This window comes from Sus scrofa, chromosome 3 (assembly GCF_000003025.6).
Source record: "Sus scrofa isolate TJ Tabasco breed Duroc chromosome 3, Sscrofa11.1, whole genome shotgun sequence".
Lineage (NCBI taxonomy): Eukaryota > Metazoa > Chordata > Mammalia > Artiodactyla > Suidae > Sus > Sus scrofa.
Genome location: NC_010445.4, coordinates 39,866,863 through 39,882,822, shown reverse-complemented (window position 1 = coordinate 39,882,822; position 15,960 = coordinate 39,866,863). Strand labels below are relative to the sequence as shown.

At 67.3% G+C, this 15,960-nt stretch overlaps 1 protein-coding gene across 5 annotated transcripts in view; it reads right to left on the bottom strand.

Annotated features, from left to right (window-relative positions):
- The window catches only part of PKD1 (polycystin 1, transient receptor potential channel interacting), a 49,877-nt gene that overhangs the window by 16,633 nt on the left and 17,284 nt on the right, over positions 1-15,960 (bottom strand). For 3 of the 5 annotated variants that reach the window (XM_013987810.2, XM_013987811.2, XM_021085680.1), the window contains exons 7-26: positions 14,727-14,947; positions 14,317-14,432; positions 13,772-13,898; positions 13,229-13,512; positions 11,828-12,583; positions 10,829-10,960; positions 10,469-10,644; positions 10,117-10,250; positions 5,925-9,544; positions 5,579-5,728; positions 4,447-4,590; positions 4,069-4,348; positions 3,785-3,998; positions 3,531-3,702; positions 3,163-3,315; positions 2,260-2,404; positions 1,297-1,917; positions 824-980; positions 387-639; positions 89-284 (exon numbers count right to left, since the gene is read on the bottom strand). In XM_013987810.2, coding sequence (XP_013843264.1) covers positions 89-284; positions 387-639; positions 824-980; positions 1,297-1,917; positions 2,260-2,404; positions 3,163-3,315; positions 3,531-3,702; positions 3,785-3,998; positions 4,069-4,348; positions 4,447-4,590; positions 5,579-5,728; positions 5,925-9,544; positions 10,117-10,250; positions 10,469-10,644; positions 10,829-10,960; positions 11,828-12,583; positions 13,229-13,512; positions 13,772-13,898; positions 14,317-14,432; positions 14,727-14,947 — 8,051 coding nt within the window. 5 annotated transcript variants of the gene reach the window in all.

Genomic DNA, 15,960 nt, shown 5'->3' with positions numbered 1-15,960 from the left:
ACAGCCGGCCCCTGCCTGACACCATCTGTCTACTCGGAGACCCCATGATGAAGGCCGCCTGGGGGCCCAGACAAGCTGCCCCCCTCACCTGAGCCCCGGCCCCAGCCGGTCTTGACCAGGATCTCATACTTAAAGCGGCCTCCCTTCCCGCAGAAAGGGATGACGCGGACCCGGCTGACGTCCAGCTGGTCCAGCTTACGCAGGATCACGGCCATGACCACGTAGGTCACCAGACACACGGTGCATGTCAGCAGGACGATGTAGTTCCCGCCTGAGGCTGGCTCCTGGGGGGACAGAGCCGTCAGGCCCAGGAGGCACAGCCCACCCCTCACGGGCTCCGGGCGGAGCGGGGGCGGCCTGGGCAGTCAGGGCGCGGCACGACTCACGGGGAAGATGAAGTGAACGTGGCTGGGGGGCACGAAGAGGCTGGCACCAAAGGCGGTGAGGTGGCGGGTGAGGCAGACAGCCTGGCTGGGCGAGGTCTCCTCCAGGGGCACAAGCCCCTCTGTCCGCCACGCCCTCTCCTCCTCACTGAAGTACTGACAGAGGGACGTGTACAGACCCACGGACACCTCCAAGGCTGACCAGCGGAAGTGGCTGGTCAGGTTCAGGTAGTAGCTCCCGCCCAGGTCTCTGGTCCTGGGAAAGGCGGGGGTGTCACGGCAGACCCGGCCCAACCTGCTCCCCAGCCCTCCCGCTGCCACTCCCACTCCCACAGGGCGCTTGGGGGCCTTGGCACACACAGATCCGGGCACAGCCCGCCTGCGCTCAGAGACCAGCCCCTTCACCCTGTGCTCCCAGGCCCAGGGCAGGACGCACTCACCCAGGGGCGATGAAGAAGGTGTAAGCCCGGTGGTCCTCGCCCTCCAGGGCCTCGCGGCTGATCCTCCTGCTGGCTGAGCAGTTGTGCTCATTGGGCCAAGGCGCCGAGTGCAGGTACACAGCCAGGTAGGGCTCAGGCTCCTCAGGCAGGTAGTAGTCTGCGGATGGCAGGGGCAGGGTCAGACACCTGCCCGGGCAGCTCACACACCCTGGGAACACCCCTGGGAACCGCCCAGCGCCCCCCCCTCCACTACTCTGCTGCACGGGCTGGGGCTGGAGGCAGGATCTGCTCCTACCTGCCCCTCTGCCCCCAGCAGGGCCCCTGGAACCCATGAAGCAGGAGGCAGACTTTAACAAAACCCACAAAGGGGGGGGGTGCCTGCAAGAAGTGCCTGTTCACTGCCCCCACAGGCCTGGCCGAGGGTGGGAGGGGGCCCCCGGTGGCCCACAGAAGGCCATGAGCGCCACACCCACCGTTCATCACGCTGTACATGAGCTGCAGGTGCAGCCCGGCCTCGGGGTTGCTGCTCTCGGGGGTGACCACAACGCTGACCGAAGCCCGAGGCTGGATGACGGCAGAGCCAGCAGGGATGCTGCGGACCTGGGCAGCCTGCTCTGGGTTGTTGGGCACCTTTACAGTGATGGCACGCTCCGAGGCCAGCTGCCCGATGGGGATCTGGGCGCCGGCCTGTGTCTGGAAGGCCATGGACGCCACCTTGGTGGAGACGGTGTAATTGCTGATGTAGCCGACGGGGAAGGGGTTGGAGTCAACCAGGAGGATGAGCTGCACCACGTCGCTGAGGTTGGACAGGGCCCCACTGAAGGCTGCAGGGATGGAGAAGTGGCAGCCGGGGCCTGAGGCATTGCCCTGGCACAGCAGGCTCAGTGGGTCCGAGCGCTTGCCCTGTGCCACGATCTCCTCGCCCGCCAGGGTCAGGGGCTCCTCGTTGAGCACACGGGAGCGCGTGAGGATGCCCATGAGGGCCGATGAGAGGTGGTAGGCCCTGGACGCCACCATCAGCGCTGGTGGCTCGGCCCCGAGCTCTGAGGGCTGCGGGCCCTGCACATCTGAGCTGGCCAGGTGGATGAGGTCACCTGTGGATGGGGAGAGGTTGGGAAGAGAGGCGGAGGTCGGGAGGTGGAGAGAGAGGCGGGGAGAGGGGGAGAGGGGAGGGGAAGGGGGGAAGCAGGCGAGGGAGAGGAGAGAAGGGAAAACGGGAGGGGGAGGGAGAGGAGAGAAAAGAGAGGGAGGGGGAGGGAGAGAGGGAGAGAAAGCAGGGGGGAGGGGAAGAGAGGTGGGGAGGGGAGAGGGGAGGGGAGAAGGGGGAGGAAGAAAAGAGGGAGAGAGAGAGAAGGGGGAGAAGGGGGAGGGGGAAGAGAGGAAGGAGAGAGGGGGAGGGGGACAGGGAGAGGGACCAGGAGCCCCAGGGTCCACACCTGTGATGTTGAGGATGCTGTCCGCAATGGCGGTGGGCGTCCCGGTGCCCGCAGCAGTCTCTGCCTGCAGGATTCGCATCATCCCCTCCAGCTTGTGCAGCGTCTCCTTCAGGCATGAGTGGCACACGAGCTCCCTGCTGGACACCTGCAGAGAGCCCGGCACCGCATCCAGCCCCACTCCGGCCCGCTGACCAGGGCCAGGCAGGGCGCCGCTCAGGGGCAGGTCTCCCTGCCTCCGCCCCTCAGCCCGGCTCGGCTCCACCACGCTTGCCGTGGTGCCGGGGCAGTGGCCATGACAGTGGCCTCCCGGCCTCGACTCGGCCTTTCCGAACCACCCCTCACGCTGCAGGAGGAGAGACCACCCCGAACCCGGCTCCGCCCACATGCCTCTGCTGGGGGCCCTCCCGCCAGGCCCAGACGGGAAAGGGCAAGGAGGTGACTTGCCCCCACTGGCCACCCCCCGCCACGCCCAGAGCCCCGGGAGCCACGTGGCAGACAGGGCAACCCCCTCCAGAAGCCTCTCCACTCCTCTCTCCTACGGAAACCTTGGCAGCAACCCCTGGGCACGGTGTCCCCATGAAGACCGAGCCGAGCCCGACAGGGTTCCTGAGCCCCAGGCGAGGGTGGTGGGAGCCTCCGAGGGCTGGAAGGGTGGGGAACAGGGTTAGCACAGCGCAGAACGCGCAAGCGTGTGTGTCTGTGTGTCCATCTGTGTGTGTGTGTCAGGAGGGCATGCAGAGAGCGCTCACCAGCCTTCGCCATGCCTGGGCTGAGCTCAGGGCCCCCGTAGGGCGGCCCTAGGGCGCAGTTCACAGGGCAGCTGGGGCCGGGCGCATGGCCAGGCAGCCGTGGCTGGGAAGGGAGCTCTTAGGTGCTAGGCGGGGAGGCCCAGGGCCCTCCTACCGTGCACTGGGCCAGCGCGGCTGCGACCTGCTGGATGTCGTCCACCGTGTGGACCCGCAGGGAGACCAGGGTCTCCGTGATGTTCTTGCGGATCTGGGCCCGCAGCTGCCACCGGGGTTCTGGCTCCACGGCCACGGCCAGGGCCTGCTCGTGCTGCGGGCACAGGTGAGCCGTGAGAAGGAGAGGCGGCTCCGCCCGCAGGGCAGCGCTAGTGCACAGCCCTGGCAGCACCTCGAGGCCCATCTCACCGCCAGGATGCCCCGCAGGGGCGGTGGTGGAGCGGGGGAGGGCCGCAAGAGGACAGCAGAGCGCCTTCTGGGCCCGCCCGGCACCGGGCCGGGCGAGCAAGGGGCTCCCAGGGCACCGACCTCGTTGAGGACGGTGATGAGGGCCAGCGAGTACTCGATGACGTGCTGGGGGTCGGCCTGCCGCAGCAGCCCGGGCAGCATGGTCTCCGTGAGGCCATACAGCCAGGCCGTGAGGTCCGGGGGGCGGCCAGGAGGGTCTCCGGGAGGCTCCGGCAGGGTGATGGCCAGAGACCTGCGGGCCGAGGTGGTGGGTGAACAGGTGGGGATCCCCTCCCCACCCCAACCGGGCACTGCTCGCACAGGCCCAGGCTTACCTGTTGAGGGCGACCACGGCGGCGCCCAGCTGGTCCTGCACAACCACCGCCAGGCCCACCGTGAAGTGAGGCGCAAAGCCGGGTGGCAGCACGGCCCCATAGGTGGAGAGGCTGCCCTTGTAGACGCAGAACTCCTCGCAGTGGCCCCGGCGACAGCGCCGCAGCAGCAGGGCGTAGAGCAGAGGGGCGCCCGCATCCTCAGCATCCTGCCAGCCTGGGGGCCCCCACAGTGTCAGCAGGGTCCCCGCGTGCCCCCCGCAACGGGGCCCCAGGGCCATACTCACCCCCACACTCGAAGTGCACCTTGGTCGTGAGTGCACGCACGGCTTCCAGAGGGAAGAGGCGGCAGGAGCCCCCCAGCGGGGGCCGGTTGGGGGACAGGCGGATGGAGGCACAGCCCTGCTCCTCCCCCGCACGGCCCAGCACCGTGAGCGTGAAGATGTAGCCCTCGCCATCCCGCAACACGCCGCGCCGCACCACCAGCCGCATGCCCGCGTTCCCCGTGGATGTGGTCGTCTCGTCCAGCACCAGGGTCTCGTTGCTGAAGGTGCGCGCGGCCCAGCGCTGAAGGGCACAGAGACCGTGGTGCTCGGGGCAGGTTCCCCTACCGCTGCACTGCACGCCCCCCAACCCCCACCCCCGCCAAGGCCCACCCTGCTCACCCCTCTTGTAGAGCCCCCGCTGCAGCTGTCACAGCGGCCCTCCAGGTACACGTAGGAGCTGCGGCTCACTGCGTACACCGCCTGCGCCTTGCAGGACACGCACTCCAAGGATACGATGGGCACCCGGCCCCGCCGGATCAGCACCTGGGGAGTGGGCGGGACTTCAGGAGCCACACGCACCCTGTCAGGAGCCCAGGTAGGGGCTCTGCTGCTGAGGCCCAGGCCCTCAAGTGTGCTGGGCGGTGGGTAGGGAGTGGGACCCAAAGAAGAGCAGGGCCTCGGCCCCCTGCACCTGCTGCTCCTGGGCCCAGCCAGCCGGAAGCCCAGGCTTCCCAGGGATCGAGCTCCCAGCCTCCACCCAGTATGTTCCTGCGGTTTGTGTCTCCCAGGCTTGGAGGAGGGAGCAGAGTCCATGACGGGCTAGTTTCTGCAGCAGCCCAGGCCGGACCTGGGCCTGGTACCCAGCAGGCACCGAGAGGGGCCGTGAGCGGACAGACAAGTGAAGGCGCCAAGGCACGTGTGTTCACAGGACGAGGCCGGCTGGGCCCTCGGCTGTCGGTGGGGTGGGGCTGCACTGGCCCCAGATGGCCCCTCTGGGCAGGACCCCTCCCTGGGCAGCCCAGCTGTGAGCGGCCTGGTACCGGGATGGACACTCCACCCGAGGCGCCAGAGGGCCTGGTCCACCTCTCCCTTCCCAGCAGCAGGCGTGGTGCCACTGAGGGAAGTGTATGCAGTCCCGACCCGCCTGGCCAGTCTCGGGAGCGCGTGTGTGCGTGTGCACCCACACAGGCGTGAGAACAGCATCCCCGCTGCCCCGTTCAGAAGGGGACACTGCTCCAAGGATGAGCCGCGTCTCCTGGCCGCGGGCCTTTGGTGCTGTGAGACTGGTGTACTGCTCACCCCTGTGAGGGTCCAGGCTGTGCCTGAGGCTCGGGTGCAGCTGCAGCCCTCTTGGGAGGATGCAATGCCCAAGGCACGCCGCCTAAAAGCGGACTTCTATCAAAGGTGGTAACTAAGAACCCAGAGCCGCCAGAAGCACCAGAACACAGAGAACCTTAACAAGGGGTGCTCGGTGCTATGTGCAGGCAGCACCCCCACCTAGGACCTGTGGCACTGCCTGGGCGGTACCCACCGTCTGGCTGGTGGCTTCCTCACGCCGGCCGGCCTTCCACACGGTCAGGTTGAAGGTGTACTCCACGCCAGCCCGCAGGCGCTCCCGAGGGATGGTGACCACGCTGCTCCCACGGGGCCCAAAGTTGAGCACACAGCCGCCAGCCTCACCCTGCAGCCAGTGATCAGGTAAGGGGTGAGACCCCGCGCCCTGCCTCCAAGGAGAGCCCAGCCCAGGGGCTGACGGGGGGCCCCCTCCCCTGGCTGAGATCAGAGCCACCAGGCAGACCCCAGCCCCCACTGGCTCACTCACGGCCACGATGAAGCGAACCCAGGAGGATGGCCGCCCGCCCCGCCATGCAGCTGACCTGGGTCGAGGCCACGCAGGCCCAATGGAAGTTGAGCGGCGTCTGGTCGCCGTCCTCCAGGTTGGGGTCGTAGGACTTGCTCCCGTCCAGCACCAGGTCCTGCGTGTCGGACCACACACGGTAGGAGCCGCCCTCGACGATGGGCACCAGGCGCTCAGGGGCCACTGTCACGTTGGCCTGGACGCTCTGGGCCAGCGGTGTGTCGCCAAATGACACCACGAACACAAAGCAGTAGTGGCCCACGGGCAGCGCCAGCCGGGGCACCACCAGCTGGGGCCGGCTCACATCCACGCCGGGCAGGGTCAGCCGAGCCGGGCGGCTGGGGCGCTGGCAGCTGGCGGTGCGGTACACCTCCCAGCGGTACTCGGTCTGGTAGGAGACGCAGTTGCGCAGGTCGACGTGGGCCTCCAGGTAGTTGCGCTGGGAGCGCCGCATGAGCACCTGCGGGGGCAGGGCCACATCCACCTCCGGCTCCCTGCAGGCCAGCACATGGACGGTGACCGTGGCCTGCGCCACGAAGAAGCTCACCAGGTTGGAGGCATTCACCTCCACGCGGTAGTCCCCGGGCTGCAGGTAGGAGTGGGCAGCCCAGGGCACGTCTGTGTCCTCCACCAGGGCTCCGTCCCCGAAGTCCCAGCGGTAGGCCACGCGCCGGGGGCTGGGGCTCGTGACCGCCTCGAAACGGGCCGAGCGGTTGGTGAAGCAGCGGTCACCGCGCAACGCCACGTGCTGGATCACGTCCTGAACCTCAACCACGAGCGTGCGGTTCATGCCGCCCAGCTCGTTGAAGGCGCGCACGTGGATCTCCAGCAGCCCCGCGGCCACGGGCGTGTAGGTGACGTCGCGGCCTGACAGGATGACCAGCGAGTCCCCCTGGACCTTCTGCAAGGAGAAGTACCAGGCGTAGGCGACACGGGAGCCCCGCTGTACCCGGGCCGTGAAGTTCCTCTCGGCGCCCGTGGCGAAGGCCGGCTCGCAGCAGTCGGGGACCTGGAGCCCACCCACGGCCTCCAGCACCGAGACGCGCACCTGCGCCTGCGCCCGGCTCACGTGGTTCTCGGCCTGGACGCTCACCGTGTAGTCCCCAACCTGGGGGAAGCTGCGGGAGAAGTGGGGCCCGGGGAGCGCCTCCGGGCCAGCCCCGCTGACCTGCAGGTGTAAGCTGACCACCGAGCCGGTGGCCAGCAGGATCTGAAAGTGGACCAGCTGCCCAGGCTCCACCACCTTCCTGCTGCTCCACAGCACCAGGCCCACGACGGGCTCCTCCGCTGTGAGATTGTGTGTGGCGACAACCCAACTGACTGCGTTGGAGGCGTTGAGCTGAATGGAGAAGGTGCCGGCATCGGGGAAGACCACGGCAACGTGCTGGCCGTGCCTGCTGCCACCCGGCACGGTCCAGCACCAGCTCACCTCGGTGCCCGAGGCCAGATGCCCCCAGAGAGGGACGCTGGAGCCAGTCGCCACGAAGCTGCGGTCCAGTTCACCGACCCGGATGCTGAGACCGCTCACGGGCACCTGCACAGCCACTTCAACGGTGGCATTGGCCGAGCCCAGCTGGTTCTTGGCCGTGACCGTGACCAGGTGCAGGCCAGGGGTGGAAAAGGTATAGGTGGTGGAGGGCTCCAGGGTCTCCCAGCTCAGCCCTTCTTCTGGGGACCAGGAGTAAGTGATGCTACTGCCGCCGGCCAGCTCGGCACGGAGCGCGACGCTTGTGTGGACAGCGGCTGGGTTTGGGGAGGCGGCCGCGGCCAGCCACCCCACAGGCTCCAAAAATTCCACGGTGCGGTTGGCCGAGGTGCTGCCCAGCATGTTGGTGGCCCGCAGCTGGACGAGATAGGTGCCCGCCTCGAGCACAGTGAGCGAGAAGGTTTTGCCGCTGCCGGCCAGGGCCGTCCCGCCGTCCCGCTGAGCTGTCCAGCTGTAGGAGATGTTGGTACCGTCCCTGACCATGGCCTGCAGCTGCAGCGTGTGGTTGGTGGGGAAGCAGCAGCTGCCGCCACCGCCCACCACCTGCAGTCCCTCTATGTGCTGCAAGACGTAGACGAAGATGCTGTCCTGGGCAGCGCCCACCTCGTTCTCGGCCGTCACGATGATGTTGAAGGTGCCCACGGAGCGGAAGGTGTAGGAGATGGTGGGGCCCCCAGGGATGGGTGTGCAGCGGTCGCAGAGGACCCAGGAGTAGTGCACGTCGCTGCCCGCCTCCAGCCAGGTGCCGAAGCTCACGCTGCCGTTCAGCGGCACCACCGTGCGGCTGGCGTTGACGCTGAGGCCCCGCACGCGTCGCTGCACCGTGACGTTCAGCCGGGCCTCCCCCCGGCTCACGTCGTTCCAGCCGGCCACCCGGACTGCAAAGGAGCCTGTGCTGTCATAGGCGTGGGTGACGGCGGGACCCTCGAGGCGCCCGCCATCCCCCAGCTCCCACAGGTAGGCGGCAGGGTGCCCGCGGCCCACCACCGAGAAGAGGTAGGGCTGCCCCAGCTCCAGCACGTGGGAGCCGTTGACCTCGATGCCTGTGAGGTCCACGGGCTCCTGCACCTCCACGAGCGCCGAGTCATTGGCGGACGAGATATTGTTGGACACGGCAACGGTCACCAGGTGGGGACCCGGGGCCCGGTAGGTAAAGGTGGCCTCGGGGCCCCCGACGCAGGCGGTAATGTCCTCAGTGCCAAAGTCCCAGGCGTAGTGGTAGGGGAAGAGGGGCCAGGCATGGGCCACCAGCCGGGCCTCGTCCCCGAGCCGCACGAACTGCCGCTCGGGCCACAGGGTGACATTGCCCACCTCGGGCTCCACACAGACGCTGCGGAAGTAGTGCGCCTTATTCACGCGGCTTGACAGGACCAGCGCCAGGGGGAATGTGCCGCTGCGCGTGAAGTTGTGCGTCACGGTCGGGTCCCCCCGGACGGTCGTGTTGGACGAGCCGTCCCCGAAGGTCCAGTCGAAGGTGTAGTGGGCAGGGTCGCCGGTGACGTGGGCTGTGAGCCGGGCGTGGGGCTGGGGGGGGATGCAGGCTGTGGGGTCGATCCACAGCACCTCCAGGACAAAGACCTGCACAGGCAGGCTCTGGGCCAGGTGGCCAGCGGGGCTGGACGCGCCCACGGTCACCGTGCAGTTCTGTGCCCGCAGGTACACGTGCTCCACCATGGCCTCAGGGCCTGAGAGCACTGTGCCGTCCCCCATGTCGAAGGTCCACGTGACGTTGTCACCCCCATCCAGGATGGCACGGACCACCACAGGCGCACCCTGCTCCACGGCCGGGCTCAGGCTCACGGTCAGGCCACGGAGCTCCTCGAAGACCCGGACGCTGACCCCTGCCACCACGCTGCTGACAGTGTTGTTGACCTGCAGGAGGATTGGGTACACGCCCCTCGAGGCGAATGTATGGTTGACCTCCGGCTGGGGCTGTGTCACAGCTGGGGAACCGTCCCCAAAGTCCCATGTGTACAGGACGCCCCCGGGCAAGGGCAGTGGGTGTGGGAAGAAGGTGACAGGCCAACCAGCCACCAAGACTCGGCTACCCATGGCCACGGCCACAATAGGCAGGGCGGCACGCACGCTCACGGGCACCTGCTGCGTCAGATTCTCGAAGGCGTTGGACACGAGCAGGGTCAGGTTGTATTCACCTAGTGGACAGTCACGGAACGGGGACGGAATCAGGGCCGCTGCAGCCACCTGCTCGGCAAAACCCTGTCTGACCTGGTGCTGGGGGCGTGGGCACCTGGGGGAGGAGGGCAAAGCAGGGTCCCAGCCCAAGAGTGAAGGGGGCAGGCCCCTGGACCCCGCCCTGAGCCGGTCACAGGGGGCGAGATGATGGGCTGAGGTGGGAAGGAGATGGAGAGTAGGGGTCTCCAGGGCTGCGTGAGCTTGGGGTAACAGGGCAGCACAGACACAGGCTGAGGTGACAGGGGCGCTGTCTAATCTGCATTTCTGTGGGCAAGGCTTCTGGAATTTTAAAAATGATGAAGAGGAACCTCCCCTTCTCCCCCAAAAAAGGCTCAAGGGAGGAGACAGGAGGGGAGAGAAGAGCACAGCTTCCGGCCGGCAGACTCGAATCGTGGGTCTCAGAGGCCCAGTCCACCCTTCAGCCCTGGAAGCCTCTTCCCCCTAGTGAGGGCCCCGGCCACCGGCCTGGACTGGATCAAGGGGCCGGGCTGGCCCAAGCTGGAGGCAGGCAGGCAGCAAGCCTGCCACTCACCTGGGTCGGTGTAGGTGTGTGTGACATTGTGCTCCACCAGCACCTGGGCCACCGTGGGGTCTGGGACCTGGAAGGACTCGTTGTATGGAGGCTTGAACTGGCCAATCACCTGCTCCCCATCGCCAAAGGTCCACCTGCCAGAGCAACAGGCAGGCAGTGAGCAGGCTGGGGGATGAGTGGGAAGAGCTGCCACTTTCCCTGTCCCTCCTTTCAGGATCCCACCGGCCCGGCTTCAATCCTGCAGCCCTTCCCCAGGTCCTGGCACACGCTGGCAGGCGGGGAGGAAGCTGGGGGCACCAGCCCCGCCCAGGCTCGGCCAGCTCCTGCTCCCCACCGGGCCCAGCACGCTTACAGAAAGACCACCTCCACGGCTGAGTCCACCAGCACCTCGGCTGCCAGAGCCAGCGTGGCATTGAGGGGCAGCACGGGTGGCACTGCTGACACCCGCAGGCCCCGCATCTTATGCATCCGCTCCACCGTGACATTGTAGTTGACAGTCACATTGCTCACGTGGTTGGAGGCCGTCAGCTGTGGAGACAGGAGGCAGTGAGCAGGCCACCAGCGGGCCAGAAGGCAACGTGGACACAGCCCCACCCCGCACTCACCCAGAGCCGCCACGGGGTCCTCGAGAGCAAAGCAGAACAGAAGGCACAGGGGAGCGGTGACCTCCCAACACCACCCCCAGCCCCCGCCCTGCCCCCGCCCCGCCCACCGAGAGCTTGAAGATGGCGGCGCTCTGGTAGATGACGTTGAAGACCACATTGTGGAAGGTCAGGGACTGCTTGTCGTCGATGGTCCAGCGGAAGACCACGTCCGAGCCGGCCTCCACCGCGGGGCTGTACCTCTGCAGGAAGGGCGCGGTGTCAGCTGGCCGCGCCCCAGTCCCCGCCCAGGGCCTTCTGAGGGCCAACTCTGCCGTCCACCCGCATGCACCCACCTGGACCCGCATGCGCCCGCCTGGACCCGCCATGCGCCCGCCTGGACCCGCATGCGCCCGCCTGGACCCGCTCCCACTGCGGCTCCCTGGGACAGGCCAGGCCACCGTGCGTTCGGGGGCTGGGGCACGGCTGGGGCGGCCACACAATATGGGGCCGAGCTTGGGTCTGGTTACGCCTCGGCCTCTCTGCACCTCCGTTTCCTCATCTGGGAAGGAGCCCTAGTACCAGTGACAAAAGCCAGCCCACCTCGGTCCGAGCAGCCCTACCCCAGGGCCCCTTAGCTGGTCAGCACAGCGCCATCTACCCATGTCACCTGGTAGAACAAGGGTGACCAGGGAAAGCCAGGCAGGGGACACAGCTGCCCCAATGGGCCCTGTGCCAAGCTGCAGAGCCAGTGGCTGCCTTGTGCAGGGTGGGTATCCCCAGGACGGGAAGAGCCCCTCCCAGAGTGGCCCCTGCAGTGATGCCTCCAAAACTGCTCACTTGAGCCAGGTAGGAACAATGCAGCGGCCCTGAACACACCCAGGATCAGTGACATCAGAAGTGGGTGAAGAACCCAACACTGGATCCAGGAAATGAGAGGGCAGAAGGGAGTTTGCCAAGCAGCTGTGCTTTAGAGATGACTTTCCAGGAGTTGAGGAATTAACCAACAGTCCGAGGAGCCACCTGACAGGACGTGCCCAGAGACGGACCCCGAGCCCATGGTCCTGGCAGCCAGGCGCTTGCTCGCTGGGGAGGGGCCGCCTCTGCACAGCACCTGGTCCCACACTCACCACCAGGACGCCCTGCAGCACACGGGCCTCAGGGCTGGGCGTGGCACGGAGGCCGCGGATGGGCTCCTCGGCCTTCACCTGCAGGCTGAGGTTGGCCCGGCCGGCACCATTCTCCACCACGACGTCCACCTCGTGCTCGCCCTCGTTGAGCCTGGGCAGCACCAGCACCGAGAACAGGGTGGCATTAACCTCGCAGTCGCAGCCAGGCACCAGGGCAGCCACCATGATGGGGCAGGTGGCCTCGAAGGGGGCGCTGACGTTGCCCCCAGGCCAGCGCGCCATGGCCGTGGCGTTGGCGCCGGAGTCCACCTGGAGCACCAGGGCCGAGCCGTTGGTGGGCACGTAGAGGCGGCCGTCGTGGGGGGGGGGGTAGATGACCCGAAGGCCGGCCACCGGGGACAGCACGTTGAAGCTGCAGGACAGGTTGTGCCGGGACACACCGTTGCCCACCATGGCCCTGACCTCATAGCGCCCCGGCTGCTGCAGCCCTGGGTTGGGGCTCAGGCCCAGCAGAGGGGTGAACTGCTCGGTGGCAGCAAGCAGCCGCAGGGCACAGGTCAGGCCGGCTGGGGCTGCCTCCAGCTGGGCGGGCAGGCGGGCCAGCCAGGCTGAGGCATTGGTGGAGAAGTATGGGGCCTGGGTGCCAGGGTGGCCAGGAGCTGGGGGGCAGCGCAGGAGGGCCCCCGGCCCAGCATCATGCTGCAAGCTGACAAGGTCTCCAGGAAGCAGGGGACTGTCCTGGCCGTGGAAGGTGACCTACAGGAGAGGGAGGGGGCTATTGGTCCTCACAGGGGGCCACCAGTGACCAGGGCCTGTAGGGCAGCACTGTGCCAGGACCCCCCTGGGGCAACCCCGAATCACCCCCACAGGGGTCTCAACTCTTCAGTCACCACATGCCACCAGGCTTCACGGGAGCCCCGAGACCCTTGAAAGGGGAGAGACAGAGCACACAGGGCAGAGACGATGCAGGCAGGGGCCGGGGTTCCCCAGACACAGGAGCGCCCTCTGAGGGACACTGTGGCCAACACTTCAAGGACAGGAAGGAGCCAGCCATGCCCAGAGAGGGGGCGTCTCCCTTGAAAGACAAGTGCAAGGAGTCCCCTGCTGGCAGAGTAGGTTAAGGATCAGGTGCTGTCACTGCAGCAGCTTGGGTCACCGCTGTGGCGTGCGTCCTATCCCTGGCCAGAAATGTCCGCCTACCATGAGTGCGGCCAAAAAACAAGCAAAGAGGCAAAGGACAAAGGCCCTGGGGTTGGGGGTTCTCATGCTGGAAGACGGTGGGAGGGTGGGGGCAGGAGGCTCGGGGTTGTGCGTGGAAGAATCTACATTTTGTTTGACGGGGAGACCGGCCCTCAGGCAGCTGAGGGGAAGGCAGAAGGGAGCCAAGCCCGGGCCACTCACCGAGTACTGAGCGGGGGGGCCCGCAGGCACAGAGAAAAGGAACTCCTTCCAGAGCGCAGAGGCCACCCCGGGGAGCCCCAGCCCTGCCGTGGATGTGTTGGCACAGGCCTGGAGGTGGCAGGGGGCGCCCAGCGGCAGGCAGACGTTGGCTCTGGGGCACGGGTGTCCTGCTGGTGTGCACGCAGGGGCCGGCTCAGTTCTGTTTTCTGAGGACCTGCTCTGGGGCTCACTGCTGTTCCGGAGAGCCCCTGCAAGGAAAGGAGGGGTACTGGGGCCCCAATCTGCTAACAGAACACAGGGACACCCTGCTATGACACGAGGTCTCAGCAGGCAGTGTCCCCAGCCCCTAGCCGACTCCTCTAACCCTCCTGACACCAGGCCGGCTGACTGAGCCTGCATGTCCCCAGCCCCCAAAGCCCCCCGCCCCATGCCTTCCTCAGGATGCCCAGCGGGAGCTGGAAACTCCTCTTCAAGCACCACAGACACAACAGGGCAGAGAGGCCATCGGAGCCCCCAACTCCCACTGCCAGGGCGGGGTCCCACCTGCTCCTCCCAGGGGCCGGTACACCTGCAGCCGCAGCTGGGCGGGCCGGCCGAGGGTCTGGGTCCCAAACTCGGCAGCGGTGAGGAAAGCTTCGCGGCTTGGGCTCAGGCCGGGGAACACCATCACCTGGCAGGGCGCGGGCGGCTCAGCTCCACAGACCCAGGCCAAGCCCGGCCCCACCCGACGCCCAAACACCCGCCAGAACAGAGGGGAGGGACCTGCCTGATGGGCCTTCAAGCAACACCCCGGCCTCCTTTCATGTCCCTGAGGAGGGACAGTCGGGTCACAACTGTCTGAACAGGAGCCCAGCTCCATTTCTAAGAAACCCCCGAGCACCGAGGTGGAGACTCAGGGGCACTGGGGGCGCCTTCGATGCCAGGCCAGGGGGCTTCGCTCTGTGCTGCAGTGGGTTTTCTAAACTGACTCTAGTGGACACAGGACATTAATAAGGAAAAGGCATCGTGCTTTTTTAAAGGGACCCGCAGCAGCCAGGCTGAGGCACAGAGTCCAGGCCGCGTCCTGGAGGGCCTCAGGGCCGACCTACCTCAACAGGCTCCTGGGGGGCCGAGAGGGCCTCCTGCTGTGCCAGGGGGCTCAGGGGCGCCTGCAGGTCCCCGCTGGGCGCTCCCACGAAGAAATTCTCTGCATCCCACACGGGGCCTGAGGTGCAAGTGTGCAGTAAGGTGCTGGCCCCAGGCCGGGCAGGAGTGCTGGGGGCCAGGACAGGGCCAGATTTGGGACGGAGCCACCTGGCCGCAGCCCCTGGCTCCCTCCTCCTGCCTCTTGCGGTGCAGGCTCAGCCCAGGACAGCGGACACCCAGCAACCACCTAGTGAACACTGCACAGCTAAGCAATGAGCCCGGGGTGGCCAGGGGACCCTGGGTGCTTCGGGAGGAGGGGGTGTCCTGGGCCAGGGCGGCAGGTGCTCCCTAGCCCCCAGGGGTCCCAGCGCACCTCCAGGCCTCAGCTCGCAGACGTAGCTGTGTGGCGCCGAGCACAGGTCTGTGTTGCACTGGCCGGCAGGGCCGAGCCGCACGCAGCGCTCAGCCGTGGCGGGGTGCGGCTCCCCGGGCAGCCAGTTCTGGCAGCTCTCCAGGCTGAAGGCCTCGTCCCGCGGGGCCGGGCCTATCTCTGCCCTCTCCACAGCCGAGAAGCCGATCCACACATCCAGGCTCCTGCAGGGGCACAGCAGGAAGGGCAGGTGCTCAGGTGCCCCCCAAAAGTCAGGTGCCCCTCCACCTGCCCTCTCTGGGGGCACCCTCCTCACTGCAGCCTGTCAGGTGGTTTCTGTCCAAATGGGGAAACTGAGGCTGAGAGGCGTGACCTGGCAAACAAGGCCCATGCCAGTGGGCCAGTCACCTGTCCCCAGGCCAGGGCCCAGCTCCTTGTGGGGATGCACCTCACAGAGGGCCAAGGGCCACGCACACCTAAACCCCAGGGAAGGCTCCAGGTGCATCATTTGGGGACCAAGACACCCATATACTGCCCCCCCCCAAAGGCTACTCCCCACAGCTCTGCAAGGACAGAATGGCCCTCCTGGGGGCAGGGCTTGTCGATACTAGGACAGAGACAGGCAGAGGGACAGGCAGAGGGAGGGGTGTGCGGTGCTGTGGTCAGAGCTGGGTGCTGCAGCTGAGCACAACCTGTAACCAAGTGACCTCGGGCAAGGGCCGTGACGGCTCTGGGCCTCAACGCCCCTTCGGGACACGGAGGACACACCAGGTGATGGGCAGTCCAATCAGCCCCTTCCCACAGGTGACCCGGGGAGAGGAGAGGTCCGGCCATGGCAGGCGCAGGCGGCTGAGCTGAGGACAAGTGAGGCCACCCACACTGACCACTCCGGAGCATGCGCCCCCCCCAGGCCTAAGCAAGGAGAGCCTCCCAGAGGCCTGGCAGCACCGCTGCCCAGCAGGGGGCACACGTGCGCAGCAGGAAGCTGCCCGGCCTCCAAGGGCGGCCAGGAGGGGCCCAGCATGGGACAGATGGGGGCAGGACACTCGGCCCACTGCCCAGCCACGTGCGTCAGGAGCACTGATAGGACGGCCACCCGCTGGGCGTGACATGGCTCGTCCCCAGAGTCAGACTGGCCTGCTGGACACGGCCCCTCCAGTCACCCTGATCTGCTCAGGCCCAGCCCCACCCCAGCATTCTGGGGACCCCCTGCCTCCCTGGGGATCAGCGGCATTTG